Genomic DNA, 14,837 nt, shown 5'->3' with positions numbered 1-14,837 from the left:
AATTTTGCCGAACGTGGCCAGTTTGAGGTGGCTCGTTTGATCCTCACTTCCAAGCTGGAAGCTTGCTTCCATTCGCATGTGAAAATGACATTGCACATGACCTTTTTTATCCCGACGTACTTTCGGGCTTGACCCGAGGTGCCATGGGGAACTATGCTGATGACTGGCTTCGTGGGATCCCGCCGTAAAGTGTCACCGCGAACAAATAGCATGTGAGTACGGGAGATTGGCCATAATTAAGACATACTAGGGAGTGCATGGCTATTTACGTGTAGGTATCTGCTTTTCATGTACAACACTTCCGAAATCACAGGTTGGGCCGAAGGGACTCAAGAAACATGTGCTGATGAGGTCTGGGGCAATCTGCTTCCTCATCGTCGCTCGTACAAACAACAAATGGTCGCGCCTAACGGCCTCGACATGGAGCAAACCAGCATTCTTCCAAATGGATGCTCGCAACCGAAGGCCCGGTATGTAGCCACTTTGTGGTGTGACCTGACCCCTGCAGCCCACTACTTATGCGAGGGCTGCTTTCATGTTCCGTGCCGCAGTGGGTGCCGTTTATTTCTTAATAGCCGCCCTCCTGGCCTTGACAGTCATGTCATAGAGAGCGTCCTTGAAAGCGAACAGGAATGCAGCCGTGATGACTGACTGCGTAACCTTGGGGCCGATTCCTTTTTCACATATCAGTATATCTACCAACCATACCGTCTACTACGAGTGACTTACCGCCATAGAGACCGGCCCAGCCCTCCTCCTTGATGATGCGGCGGAAGCTCGTCATCATATCCTCCTTGGGACCGTCCTTTCCAGCAACATGCATGCGGCTCTTCACCGTGATATACGGGTAGGTGATGGATGTAGCCAAGAGCTTACCCAGCGCACCCAGGTAGAACGAGTCGGTCGGAGTGACACGGCGCCTCTTCTCCAGCACGTTCTTCAGCTGCTCGAAGAAGGTGTATTGCAGGATCGGGTTGATGACGAGGACGAGGGCGGGAACGACACCGGCGAAGAGGCGCGTGAAGCCCTCGTCCTTGATGATGGAGAGGAGGGTGCCGATGGTCGACAGCGGCTTGGCGGGCTTGCTGCCGGGCAGCTGCTCGTTCGACTCGGACTTGCGCGCCGTCATGCGGGTGTTGACGACCCAGATTGGGTTGGTGAGGAGGACGGTGGCGCTGCCGGCAATGGCGCCCGCGATCATCGACTCGACGGTGGTGAGCTTCTTCGAGGCTCGGCCGGCCTTGATGGCGGCCTTCTCGAAGCCGGCGCGGGTCCACTCGTACCCTGGTTGTGGAGACGGTCTGTCAGCCTTTCTCCTCGCCCTTTTCTCCGCCTGTCACATGCTACGTACAGTAGTAGTATACGAAGTTGGTGACGCTGATGCCGAACAGCGCGGATTCCAGGCCGGCATAGAGACCGCTGATGCCCTCACGCTGAATGATACGCTTGGCGGCATCGAGGGTCGATGACTGCGCCCGCTTCGACTCGACTTGTGCGCGGGTAGAGAGGGTGATGAGCGGGTAGCTGGCTTGCATCAGCGCAACGACGGCGGCGGGGCTGCTGTCAAGGGAGCCTACGTCAGGGCCATGGAGAACAGCCCTCCGCCAGCACCAGCGAGGGCATGAGCCACATTGTCGCTCTGCTGGGCTGCGCTGGCGGCAGAGGGCCCGGCGGCCTGGCTGTCGGAGGTCTTCCTGAGATCCTGCGCCTGTGCGGACATTTTGCGGGGAAAGCTGCTGGAGGGTGTGGGAAAGCTTGGAAACGCGCTCTCAAAGCGGGTGTGGAGAAACTCAATGGAGAGGAGAATTTGGGAAATGGCAGCCACGGTCGAGATTAGGATTCGACGGCAGAGGCGGTGTTCTGCGGAGGACGACGAAAAAGGAGCGGAGCGTTGTGATGGTCCTGGGCCCTTGAAGCTCCATCATGCACCCAGTCGGCTTTGCGTCCCTGCCCCAAACCTCGGCACAGGCGGAGCACATGGGACGGATCACGTGCAGGGCGGCGGGCTGCGTCAGGCCTAGCGCGGGGCGAGGGTGCGTTTCAGGCCATTTGCTGCCAAAAATATACCGGAAATTAGCGACAAACTCCCCTAAACTTCAGCAAGTCCTCCAAAACGTCCGCAAATTTAGGCACCAACTCACAACATAACCGCCTTTTTGCACCCGAAACCCACCGCCGCCCGCTGCCAACTGCACGCGTCACCGCCTGCCCTAGATCTCGACTCAAGACCATCCAGCCGTGGGCAAGCCTGCTCCACGCGCACGCGGCCGCGCGCACCTCGCGCGACGCGTGAGACGGAGCCTGCTCGCCCCTGCGTCGCGTCGCCACACTGCTCTCGCGCCCACAAGTGGGGACAAGTGCCGAAGGCCATTGGCGGCACTTAATTCGTGGCTACCAACGAGGCAGCCCGGACTACTGCTCGACGGCAACCATGGATTTCAACACCAATGGACCGCACCTTGCCCCGCACAATCACCAGTACCCGCCGCCGCAGGGTTCTCCCAGTCCCGCCTACCCCCAATATTCCACTGCTATAGACCCGACTCTGGCTGCCACCCCGGCAGCCCAACGCCATTTCCCTCACAATAACATGGCCGGCTCTTCTCCCGGCTTCAGTGCCTCGCCGCGCTACAGCGCCTCGCCAAGCCACCAACAACAGTCCAACTTTGTACCATCTGATCGGTCACTGCCATCGACCGACAATGTCTCGGCCGACAACATCGATGAGATATACGCCGCTTTTGTTTTGTATTGCAATCCCTACTTTCCTGCAAACAATGACACAACCGAATTGAGGAAGATATTTAAGAAGCCGCCCATGAGCGATAACAAGATATTTGAACCGTACAATCTGTTCGAGCTCCTGAAGAAACTTGAAAAGGGTGAAATCAAAACTTGGATACAACTTGCCTTGGACCTGGGCGTCGAGCCACCAGATGTTGAAAAGGGCCAAAGCACGCAGAAAGTGCAGCAATACGCCGTAAGATTAAAGGTGCGTTGGTTCCCCGTCTCCGTTCAGTCTTTCTCCGCCAGTCTTTTTTATCTCTTTATTTTTTTATATTATTCTTTGCTTTTGCATTCTCCTTAGACCTCAACGACCAAGGCTTTTTGGTCGTTTTTTCATTCTCTGTCCTTGAGTCCACCGGCCTGACACAAACTAGCGGTGGATGCGTGCCATGCATATCGATGCGTTCTTCGATTTTTTGCAGGGCAAACCGCATTCTTACTACACGAATATCCCTCCATTGAACGAGCCATTCCCTCAAGGTGGGCGTGATGGTGTTGCACTAGAGGAAGACTTGGCCATCCGTGGCCTCGATCCTGCCTTCAAACCAAAGCGTGGTCGAAAGAAGGCAGAAGACCCGGATGACGACGACACCCCACCGCCGAAAAGACCCCAGCTAGACACTTCATTCGCGTTCAACAGCGGTAACCATCCACCATCGGCATATCCGAACAGTGCTCTACCCATGAGCGCGCATCCTGACCACTTTGCCAACCATGATCCTTGGACAGCAGCCTCAATGGGAACACCCAATGCTAACCAGAGGGGGCTAACTCCGAACTCTGCCCTCAATACGGCTGGTGCTCCTCACATGCGTTGGCAGGTGAACAGCCATCATGACAACCCTAGCACTCCACATCCTCTTTCGGCAGTCAGTCCAATGACGGAACGACCTCTAGATTCTGCATTCGATGAGCCCATCTCTGCAGTCACTCCCGGTTCCCGAAAACCTAGGCGTAGGCACGGACCGGCGGTGTCATCTGCGTGGCCCAGTAGTGGCTCTGTCTCAGGTGGGAAGCTTCGCGGAAGGCCACCACAAAACCGATCCGTCCGCGATGGTCCTTACGTAACGTTCCCTGCAAACCCACACACCAAGGAGCAGCAGACAGTCGATATCACTCGAACTACGCCGGATCCAACAAGCGCGAGTGTCCAGTTACTCGAAGCCGCACAAGGCCAAGTTCAAGTCCCCGGCCAGTCTCAAGGCCCACAAAACCCGGCGCCGGTTTCTGGACCATCTTCAGGCCCAGTACCTAATCAACAAGCACGCTTTCCACCTACTCCAGCATCTGCGACACAGTCAGGGCCGTCCCCTGTACATAGTCGTGCAGGACAACGCTTATCGTTGCAGGTGCCACAGCACACTGGCGGACCGGTCCATCTGGTTACGCCAACTGTGTTGGTCAACGGAGAGTCGAACAGCCCAGACAAGCAACCGGCCTCGGCAGAAGCGGCCACCGAGCTCCCTAAAGTCACTAGGGAGATGCTCAAGCGACTGTTGGCCGCCGACCTCCTCCGCGCTGACCTCAGTGGCCGGAAACGCATGCGTGGCCACGAGGCGAAAGACCTTGCTGATGCGCTCCTGACACAGCTCAGCAGCCAAAATGAAGCGAATGGCGCAGGCGAGGGTGAAGCGAACCAAGGTCTTGCCAATTGGCTCGGGTTCTCGACCCATCTTGGCTTGGGGCATTCCCCAGTCCCCAGCGGCATCAAAAAGATTGATGTTCAGAAGTACAGGGTCAGCGAGGACGGGTATGAGAGTCCTATCGACGCGGACGATGGCGGACGTGAAGACAGTGACCTGGCTCTTGGCGTCGGCTCGAAAATCAAGGAGACATTTGATGTTAGCTGGAGTCTTACAATGGGCAGCTGTACAGGGAAATTCTCCGTAAAAGGCCTGATGATCGAGTCAAAGGGCGCCGGGGAGAATGAGGAGAAGGACGGGAAAGAGAGCTTATCGCGCAATGGACAGGAAAAGAGTCTCGAGGAGAGGGTCAAAGAGTTGGAAGCACAGTTGAAAGGCAAAGACAGAGAGGTGCATTTGTGGAGACAGCGAGTGCTGGAGGCCGTCCTGTGAATTCGTTGGAGGGCAGCTTTTACTTTGTTTCTTTCTATCTGATCTTACACGGAGTTGGCCGGGTGTGTGCTGTTTTGGATACCACTGAGTTTTTATTTTAGTTTGTTCTCACTAGGGTCAAGGTTGACTAGACTTCTCCGCCGTGAAGCCTACAAGCAGACCACGGAGATGGCTTGAATAGTAATCTTCTTGTTCGCCTCTAGCAAAACCCTCCATTGTACTCTGGTGAAACGTCGTTCCAAGTATATTTCGCTAGTGGTGGATGATGAACGAACCAGAGCTAGACAGGGCGTCACTTAGTAGGCTAGGGACCGGCAATAATAATGCGGCTGAGACCTCTCGGGTGTCGGCAGTGCTAACAACGGCACACATAAGACAAGGATGTCTGCAGACGGAGTGGGAACTCAACGTTCCTGCAGCAGTAATCTTCATGCTAGCAGTCGGCTGCAAGAGGGAACTGGTAGAGCCAGTGCCGATGATCTGCAACGGCCTGCAACGGGCCCAACGGCGGGGAAGTTCCGGCGAAACAGAACCCAGACGGAGTTCTACTACAAGTATAGCGCCGCCACAAACGTAAGCCTGACACAAACCATGAGGCTGCATCGCAAGCTTGGACGCCTCACGCTCCGTAGCCGGTGCTGTCAATCTCAACGCATGCCCCGAAATCATCGCCCTCCATATCGGTGGAGACCGCACGGTCGGTGGTCGCGGCTCAATGGCAATTCCTGATTGCTTCGATTTCGCTCCACGCACATCGGCGATCTGAGCGATTAGCGTCACGGCCCAGTTCTTCACTTACTCAGTAAACCGCATTGTCTAGAATTCCCATGCGCAGAATCGCGCCGCTGGCTTTCTCCAGCACCTGGAAGTGCCCGCCACCCAACACGACGCTCCGGCTGGCTACCGCCCCCGTGCTCTGCACGAACGAGACCCTCCGACCCGCGCTGCACCTGTAGCGACCTGCGCCGATCCCCACTAGTCAGCTGGCTTCCATTTTGGGCACTCGGCTCCTTTGCGCCCTCTCGCCGCGCCGCCCTTTGTACCACCGCCGGCCCTCGTTTGAACTCCCTCCAAAGCGGTTGCGGTTGAATCGCTGCGCTGTGAGCCACAGCCCAATCGATTCCCAGCACAGACCGCGTCCCGAGCATCCCAGCGAAAAGCAGCGAACCATTGCCACCAGCGCAGCCGGCGCGCGCGCGTGTGTTGCAGGACGCGATGCTGGCGTCGCTAACGAGCAAGAACGGGGGCGGAGGCGGCGGCGGAAGCAGCAGCTGCCAGGCACAGCCCGGCGGCGGCGCCGCCAACAACAGCAACAACAACAGCAACAACGCCAGCAGCGCCGGCAGCGAGGCCTCGCGGCCCACGACGTCGAGCGAGCGGCCGGCGAGCGAGCCCGCATGGTCGATTTTCGGCGTGCGCAACAGCTCGCAGCACGTCCGCAACTCGCGCCAGCCCCGCTATCCCGGCCTGCACCAGGGCCCTGAGTCGGAGCCGGAGGTGTCGATGCGCGCCGAGGACGAGCTGTTCGCCGGCGTCCCGCTCATCGACTTCCTCGACCTCGACGCCAGGCCCGTCTTCGCCGTCGACCTGCTCGCCAAATGCACCTCGGGCTCCGCGCCGGACCTGTCCGCCGCCTCGTCCGTCTCGTCGTCGTCGAACAACCTCCACGTCCCGCCGTCGCCGTCCCCGTCCCCTGCGTCGCGGCCCCAGTCGCTGCCCATAATATACTACAACCACGCGCTGCAGGATGCCGGCAACCTGCTGGAGGTCGTCGAGGGCCGCGCGCAGAGCAGCCCCTACGGGCAGCCCGCGTGGGTCACGCACTCGGTGTTCAGGGCGTGGGTGCTCGACCTGTCGCGAAGCATGCACGGGAGCGCGCGCAAGGGCACCATCGTGTACGGCGGTGTGACCTGGGCGGCGACGACGGTGAGCAGGCGCTGGAAGGTGCTGTACGGGGAGGCCTACCGCCACCGGGATCATCTGACCGGCTCGTTTTCCAACATACAGTTTTCCACAAAGGCCGTGGGCGAAGACGTGGAGAAGACGATTGAGGAGAAGCCCGAAGACGATTTGAGGGGGAAGTCGGACGACTATTTAAGTGGGGTGCCGGGCGACTACTTGAGCGGGATACTCGAGGAGCAAAACTTGCCAAAAGAGGACCTTTTGCAGACGGAAGAAAAGGCGGACTCGAGGAAAGAGGAGGTGGAATCGAGGAAAGAGGAGGTGGAATCGAGGAAAGAGGAGGTGGAAGCGAGGAAAGAGGTGGATCCCAGGATGAAAGAGTTGGATTTGGTGAGGAGGGGTTCGGGAGCTGAGAGGTTCAGGAAAGACTCGGTGAAGTACGAGAGAAGACACAGCCTACCGCCACCTGTTGAAGCAGTACCTCTCACTCCCGGAACCAGTACCTACTATCGGCAGAGCTCACTGCCAGTCGATGTCCGATACGATTGGACATGCACTCCTCCGCCGCCTAACCTTGTTCCACACGTCCAACTAATTCGCGGCATAGACTGGGCAGAGACGCCGCTGGGCCCAATCGAGTCATGGTCTCCTACCTTGAAGTTCATGTGCAACCTGGTGATGGCTTGCCCAAACCCAGCCATTGTGTTCTGGGGCCCAAAGCTAAACATGATCTACAACGAAGCATACATCCCCATTGCCGGTGCAAAACATCCCGCGATGCTAGGCTCTCCGCCGTGGGTTAGCTTCGAAGAAGCATGGGATGATTTCGAACCATTTGTGCGGAATTGTGAGGAGACGGGATGTGGTGCCATGGTCGAGAACATGCTGCTGTTCCTGAACCGGGGGGCTGGCCTCCAGGAAGAATTTTATTGCTCGTTCAGCTTCACGCCCATTCTAGAGAACGATCAGATCGTAGGCTGGCACGAGGTCGTTTTTGAAACAACAAAGCAGATGATCACCGAACGAAGGATATCAACTCTGCTCACTCTCAGTGAGAAGCTTTTTGCGTCAATCACCCTCAAGCACTTTTGGGACCAAACACTCGAAGGCCTGCAATCCAATTCGCAGGACATTTGCTTCGCGGTTTTGTACTCAGTAAGTGACTTGGCCGGAGAGTCCAATTCCGGAGGCCCAGAACGAAGCTCGTCGAGACGCTATGAGCTCGAAGGAAGCATCGGCGTCCCGGAAGGACATCCTGCAATAGCAACCCGCCTTGACGTGGCTTTGGGCAAGGATTGCTACATGCGATTCTTCCGCGCCGCTGCAGAATCCAGCGAGCCACTTTTTCTCAGCACAAAGGACGGCTCTTTGCCTGAATCCTTGGTCCAAGGCATAGAATCGAGAGCTTGGAACGAGCCTTGCGAGTCTGTCGTTATCTGTGCCATTCGCCCGACAACTGGCCACGCTTCCACTCGCGATACTGCTTTGGGCTTCCTGGTTCTTGGACTAAACCATCATCGGCCGTATGACGAGGAGTACAGGACTTTCATTCAATTACTCAACCGCCAATTGACAACTTACCTCGCTTCCGTTCTGTTGCTAGAAGAAGAGACCAGACGAGGACGTACTGTCGCTGAACAAGCTGCCCTCGACCAGCAGAAGATCGAGGAGCAGTTGCAGCTTCGCACGCGTGAACTGGAGCAGAGCGAGCTTCAGCTCCAACATTTTGCTGACGCCATACCTATTGGGATATTTATCCTCGAATTTACGCCCGATAACATGGGCGGGAGCTACAGATATCGAAACGAGAAATGGTTTGAGATGATGGGGGACTCTCGCGAGAATACGCCCAGCTGGGATAGTCCATTGTGGCAACAAATGCATGCGGAGGATCTCGAAAGCGTGCAAGGCTGCTGGAAAAAGCTTATGGAGGAAAAAACGGAACAGAGTTTCGAGTTTAGAATTCCTCGGCGAGCAGATCAGCAAGGAGGCGAATGCACCTGGATCCTCTGCGTAAGCGCCCCCCTGTCTGCCTCAAAGTAGTGGAGCATTACTAACATTGTTTTCATAAAGCACGCCTTCTCGGTAGTGACGGATGACGGCTGGCTTCGATCGGTTGTCGGTTCAGTCACGGATATCACAACGATCAAATGGGCGGAGGGTATCCAAAAGCGAAAGATGGAGGATGCGATCGAGGCAAAGAGACAACAAGAGAACTTTATTGATGTCACATCGCATGAGATGCGTAACCCGCTCAGTGCCATCATGATCTCGGGTGAGTCTACTAGGTGGCTGTCGCCGGACAGTCTCTTACCATATGTCTGCTAATGGGTTTAGCGGACGATATAATTGCGTCCCTGAAGGAGCTGAACCGAAACGCCAAAGACTTTGATATGGTCATTGAAAATAGCATCGACGCTGCCAATACGGTGCTGCATTGCGCTCAACACCAGAAAAGAATAGGTAACGTTCTCGACAAGTAAAGCATGGGAATCCCTGATCTGACAGCTTGCAGTCGACGACATCTTGACGATCAGCAAACTCGACTCTGGTCTTTTCTCCATCAATCCGATCGAGGTGCAACCGGTCGGTCTGATCAATGATCTCTCCAAGATGTTCGCCGGCGAATACAATGCCGCTGGCATAACGCAGACAGTGATCGTGGAAGATTCGTACAAAAGCCTCGGAGTCGACTGGGTCCTACTGGATTCGAGTCGACTCACACAAATTCTCATTAACCTCATCACCAACAGCATCAAGTTCACTCAGTACCAATCTGCGCGCGAAATCCAGATTCGCGTCGGTGCATCCAAAGAAAAACCGACGATGAGTAGTGAAGGCATACAATACCTCGATTTCCGGATGCCCCGTGAGGACTTGACCCAGAGAAAAGAATGGGGGGACGGCGAAGAGCTCTACCTGCATTTCTCAGTTGCGGATACCGGGTGCGGGCTTACAGTGGATGAAAAGAAGCTCCTTTTCATGCGTTTCTCGCAAGCACCGCGTACCATGGTGCACTATGGAGGCTCTGGACTCGGCCTATTCATATGTCGCGAACTCACAGAACTTCAAGGTGGCTCAATAGGCGTTGACTCTGAATCCGGGAAGGGCTCGACGTTCGCATTCTACGTCAAGACTCGCCGACTTCTTCCAAGGATATCCGTGTTGCCGAGCCGAGCAGCACATGCAGGGCATGAGTTGACGGCCCTGCAGCAGCTGCAGAACATCGAGCAGACTTTCGAGCAGCCGCTTATGCCTCGCCAAGACCAGCTCGCACCCAGTCCGTTCAGCAACCAAGTGACACGGCCGTCATCACCAACAACACCGGGAACAACGACGAACACGACTACGTCGACGAACTCGGTCCCGTCGTCTTCGCCATCGATGGCACGCCCCCCTTTCGACTGCCTGATTGTCGAGGACAACAAGGTCAACCAACAAGTCATGAGCAAAGGGCTCGTCAAGCTTGGGCACACGGTCTTTGTGGCCAACCATGGCGCTGAGGCGCTCGATTTCCTGCGGTCGACGAGGCACTGGCGCGGAAATGCGGCGGATGCACAGCATCTGTCTGTGGTGCTCATGGACATTGAGATGCCGGTCATGGATGGCTTGACGTGCGTGCGGGAGATCAGGAAGCTGGAGAAGGAGGGGCACTTTGCCGACAAAATGAGAGTGATTGCCATTACGGCGAATGCTCGAGTCGAGCAGGTCAACACGGCGATGCAGGCGGGCATGGACGACGTTGTGAGCAAGCCGTTCAGGGTCGCGGAGCTGATTGCGAGCATCGAAAGACTTGTGGATTCGAAAGAGCCGAGGGTGGAGACGGTGGAGGTGGAAGAGGCAGACTGAGAGGACAAGGTCGATGTTTGTCTTCGCTACTCTCAGCTGCCGCGCTGAATGGTCCACATCTTCTGGGTGCGGGCTTTATGCGGTTTTTGCTGGGCAGCATGCACCGCAAGGCACAAAGATTGCAGAGAAGGAGACCATGCGATGGCCAGAGTGTCGAGCGTGCTGCATGGAGGGAGTCGGCCATCTGCCGCTTTCATACAACTGGAACCGGAAACTCCACGAGCCCCTCAACTGGCATGGCCTTACACATTATGACGCTTGTTTAATATCCATTTTTCTTTTTGGCACAGTTTGAAACGGGAAACAGGACAGGGGCGTCGAGGGAGAAGTAACGATCGAAGACGAGTGGACGACAGTGTACTATCACATTCGATGATGTGAGCAACGATTTTGCACATTGCGATTTAGAAGGGTTCTATGGAGAAGGGGTTCCCGACAACGTATATTTGCGTGTTCTGGTGGTTGGGGATGCAGGATGGTAATGGAAATAGCAGTTGGAGCATGCGCATCCTCCAATCACACCGACTGACGTATCGGACACACCTCCCGAGTCACACAACCAGCGCATGAAAGTGTCATCTGACGCCTGCGGAGAATTGAGCATGTGTATAAGGGTGGCGCCGGCCTCGGGCTCAAGGCTCTTGGGCGCAACTTCCTTCACGCTCGTCGGATCGACCTGTGACGTGCACTCGTTTCCCCACAGCGTCCGTTTTGATCCCCGTTGTGGATCCCGGCCCATGTCGGCGCCCCCAATTCCGCGCGCACCGCAGCGCTCAACATGGAAGCGTCGCAGCAAACGATGGCTGGCAAGGCCATGACGCAGGGTGGTCGGAGAAGACAATTCCGCCATGGCCGCAAGTTGGGAGGCTCAGGCTGGCGCTGGGCTAGTTCTGTGCGGCGCAGTTTGCTGGGCGGGGCTTCCTGGCAAAAATTCGAGCTTTGATCGCACGTGGGAGCTCTTCCGACACCTCACTCGCTCCCCGCCGACGCCAGCCATTCGCTCCCAGCAATCTCTCCGTTCCCTCCCAAGACTTCTCGCGCCTCGCCGTCCCGACCACCAGGCCGCGCAGGAACCCTCACGTTCGCACAGCAGAAAACCCCGAGACGAACAGCACCCGCCCAACTTTCGGTCCCTTTCCCACCGATTGAGCGTCGTCCCACCCTGCCAAAATGCGCTTTGGCCGCACGCTGCAGCGGTCCGTGTACCCGCCGTGGAACGACCAGTACATCGACTACGACAAGCTCAAGCAGCTGCTGCGCGAGGGCGGCTCCGACCAGGGCAGCGATGAGGACCTCGACGATACCTGGACCGAGGAGGACGAGGGCAACTTCGTCGAGGAGCTGGTCAACGTGCAGCTCGAGAAGGTCCACGACTTCCAGAACCAGAAGTACCAGGACCTGCGCGACCGCACCTCCGAGTGCGAGCGCAAGCTGGAGCCGCTGACCCCGCCGGCAGGCCAGCAGCAGGACGAGGGCAGCGACGCCAATGGCGCGAACGGCGCTGAGGGCAGCAGCGGCGACGACAACGCCAACAACAAGAAGCCCGACGTGCCCGAAGAGGAGCGCAAGCGGCTGCTGCAGGAGGTGCTGAAGGAGCTGGACACCATCACCAAGGAGGTCAGCGAGCTCGAGCGCTACAGCCGCATCAACTACACCGGCTTCCTGAAGGCCGCCAAGAAGCACGACCGCAAGCGCGGCCACAGCTACCGCGTGCGCCCCCTGCTCCAGGTGCGCCTGGCCGCCCTGCCGTTCAACAAGGAGGACTACTCGCCGCTGCTGATCCGCCTGTCGGCCATGTACTCGTTCGTGCGCCAGAACCTCGAGGGCAAGGAGAAGAAGGAGATGTCCTTTTCCGAGGGCACCACCGGCGGCGAGCACTTCACCTCGCACAAGTGTATGGCCGTGTTGTCCCGTCCGATGTCGAATCCTGCTGACTTTGTGCTGCAGTCTGGGTCCACCCCGAGAACCTGCTCGAGGTCAAGACCGTCATCCTCCGTCGCCTGCCTGTGCTTGTGTACAACCCGCAGACCTCCAAGATTGCCGAGGGAAACCAGCACGACCCGTCCATCACGTCCATCTACTTTGATAACCGCAAGTTTTCCCTGTACACGGATAAGGTTGGACACGAGCCCAACGCCTCGTCGCTGCGGCTGCGCTGGTACGGGCAGCTGGAGGAGAAGCCCGAGATTGTGCTTGAGAAGAAGACGATCAAGGATGGGGATGCGAGCGAGGAGCTGCGGTTCCCGATCAAGGAGAAGTACATCGAGCAGTTCATCCGGGGAGAGTACAAGATGGAGAAGAGCATCGACAAGCTGAAGAGGACTGTGGGTGGGGATTCTCCAAAGGTCCAGGAGCTCCGGAAGAGTGTCGATGCCATTCAGTCCTTTGTCCGGGAGAAGGACCTTCAGCCCCTATTGAGAGCCAACTACACTCGCACTGCCTTCCAGATTCCGGGAGACAACAGAGTCCGCATCTCTCTCGATACTAACCTTGCCCTTATCCGCGAGGACGCGATTGACCGTGATCGTCCTTGCCGCGACCCGGATGACTGGCACCGGAGCGATATCGACAGTTCTTCGATGGAATATCCCTTCAACGAGGTTCGCAAGGGCGAGATCTCTCGTTTCCCGTTCGCGCTTCTGGAGATCAAGATCAAGGGCGAGAAGCATTACGAGTGGGTCGAGGACTTGATGAACTCGCACCTTGTCAAGGAGGCACCTCGGTTCTCCAAATTCGTCCACGGCGTCGCCCAGCTCTTCGAGGACCACGTCAACACTTTCCCCTTCTGGCTCAGCGAGCTCGAGACGGACATCCGCCGCGACCCGCACAAGGCTTTCGAGGAAGAACAGGAACGCAAGGCCAAAGCCGCCGAAGACGAGGTCGCCGTGGGCAGTCTGTTCGGCACTCGGGGCAGCCCACTGGCTTTCCGCGCATCGCTGGCCTCCCCAGTCGGCTCTCCCTCCAACCCAAGCATGGCGAAACTCTCCAAGTCGCCCAAGGCCACCATCGCAGACACGCGCCGCGCCTCGCTGGCCGCGCAAACCGCGTCCGCGACGCACGCCGCCCCGCACTCGGGCATGGACAACGTCGCCGAAGCCGCCGACTCGGACTCGGACGGCGGCGGCGGCAGCGGCGCGGTCGGCTCCCCGGGCGAGCGCAACATGACGACGCCCGTCGGCGTGCGCTCGCTCTTCCCCTCGTTCTCGTACTCCAAGTACGCGCAGCGCCACCGCGCGCGCCAGCAGCAAGCCGCGTCGCTGCCGCCGGGAGTGCGCGACCCGGGGCCCCGCTGGATCAAGGACCAGGGGCCCGTCCGCGTCGAGGCGAAAGTCTGGCTCGCCAACCAGCGCACCTTCATCAAGTGGCAGCACGTGTCGGTGCTGCTGGCGTCGCTGTCGCTGGGCCTGTTCAACGCCGCGGGCGAGACCAACACCGTCGCCAGGGCGCTGGCCGTGGCGTACACGGCCGTCGCGGCGTTTGCGGGCGTGTGGGGCTACGCCATGTACATGCATCGCAGCAGGCTGATCCGGGAGCGGAGCGGCAAGGATTTTGATAACCCGTGGGGCCCGATGGTGGTGTGCTTGGGGTTGGTGATTGCGCTGTGTTGTAATTTTGGGTTCAGGGTGAGTTGAGTGTGTGCTTTGATGTGTTTTTTTCTTTCTCTCCTTTCGTTCTTTTTCTTCTTCTCCTTCCTTCTTCCTCCTCCTCCTCTTCCTCCTCCTCCTCCCCCTCCTCCTCCTCCTCCTCTTCCTCCTCCTCTTCCTCCTCCTCTTCCTCCTCCTGATCTCCAGATCTCCATTTACTTTGCTAACGGGCATCGATCGAAATCACAGTACCGTGCCATCACGCAAGAAAAACAAAGAAGTGTACACGATGGGATTGGTAGCGGTGCGAATGCTACCGTCGTCGAGGCGGCGGTGGAGGCCGTTGCGGGGATGCTTGGTGCTGGGGAGCTGTAGGTACAGTACATCCTACTTGCTTACTTACTCCTTATGGATGTGATCTGTGTACACGAATGTCGTTTTTTTTCTTCTCTCCTTGTTTTGTTAGTGATTTGAAAAAATAAGAGATGCCGTCTATCGACGGGTGCGGTCAGTATGAAGAGGAAAAGGATTGTGGAGATGGAGTATATGTATGTATCGTTACTTTGTCGACCCTTTTGAGTGCTGTTTCGAGTGTGCTTCAATATGTGTTTTCTGCTGAATGTGCTGTGCTTTATGGCGG

General features: G+C 57.3%; 4 protein-coding genes across 4 annotated transcripts; 3 read left to right on the top strand and 1 right to left on the bottom strand.

Moving 5' to 3' along the window:
* Positions 1-561: 561 nt before the first annotated feature.
* Positions 562-1,720, bottom strand: BKCO1_4700057 (peroxisomal membrane protein pmp47; the record flags this gene model as incomplete). Its single annotated transcript, XM_020276410.1, has 4 exons — positions 562-674; positions 730-1,284; positions 1,352-1,524; positions 1,578-1,720. 4 exons carry the CDS (start codon positions 1,718-1,720, stop codon positions 562-564), a joined length of 984 nt encoding a protein of 327 aa, XP_020127822.1.
* A 711-nt stretch (positions 1,721-2,431) lies between these two features.
* Positions 2,432-4,862, top strand: BKCO1_4700056 (ars binding protein 2; the record flags this gene model as incomplete). Its single annotated transcript, XM_020276409.1, has 2 exons — positions 2,432-2,992; positions 3,210-4,862. The coding sequence occupies 2 exons, from the start codon at positions 2,432-2,434 to the stop codon at positions 4,860-4,862; spliced, it is 2,214 nt and encodes a 737-aa protein (XP_020127823.1).
* Positions 4,863-6,077: 1,215 nt separating this feature from the next.
* BKCO1_4700055 (uncharacterized protein) lies at positions 6,078-10,613 on the top strand (the record flags this gene model as incomplete). Its single annotated transcript, XM_020276408.1, has 4 exons — positions 6,078-8,777; positions 8,838-9,039; positions 9,102-9,227; positions 9,280-10,613. The coding sequence occupies 4 exons, from the start codon at positions 6,078-6,080 to the stop codon at positions 10,611-10,613; spliced, it is 4,362 nt and encodes a 1,453-aa protein (XP_020127820.1).
* Positions 10,614-11,783: 1,170 nt separating this feature from the next.
* On the top strand, positions 11,784-14,572 carry BKCO1_4700054 (spx domain protein; the record flags this gene model as incomplete). Its single annotated transcript, XM_020276407.1, has 3 exons — positions 11,784-12,507; positions 12,561-14,236; positions 14,447-14,572. The coding sequence occupies 3 exons, from the start codon at positions 11,784-11,786 to the stop codon at positions 14,570-14,572; spliced, it is 2,526 nt and encodes an 841-aa protein (XP_020127821.1).
* Between the last annotated feature and the right edge of the window lie 265 nt (positions 14,573-14,837).

Source organism: Diplodia corticola (assembly GCF_001883845.1).
Source record: "Diplodia corticola strain CBS 112549 chromosome Unknown scaffold47, whole genome shotgun sequence".
Taxonomy (NCBI): Eukaryota; Fungi; Ascomycota; class Dothideomycetes; order Botryosphaeriales; family Botryosphaeriaceae; genus Diplodia; species Diplodia corticola.
The sequence above is the reverse complement of the archived record's forward strand: the minus strand, read 5'-3'. Positions and strand labels throughout refer to the sequence as shown.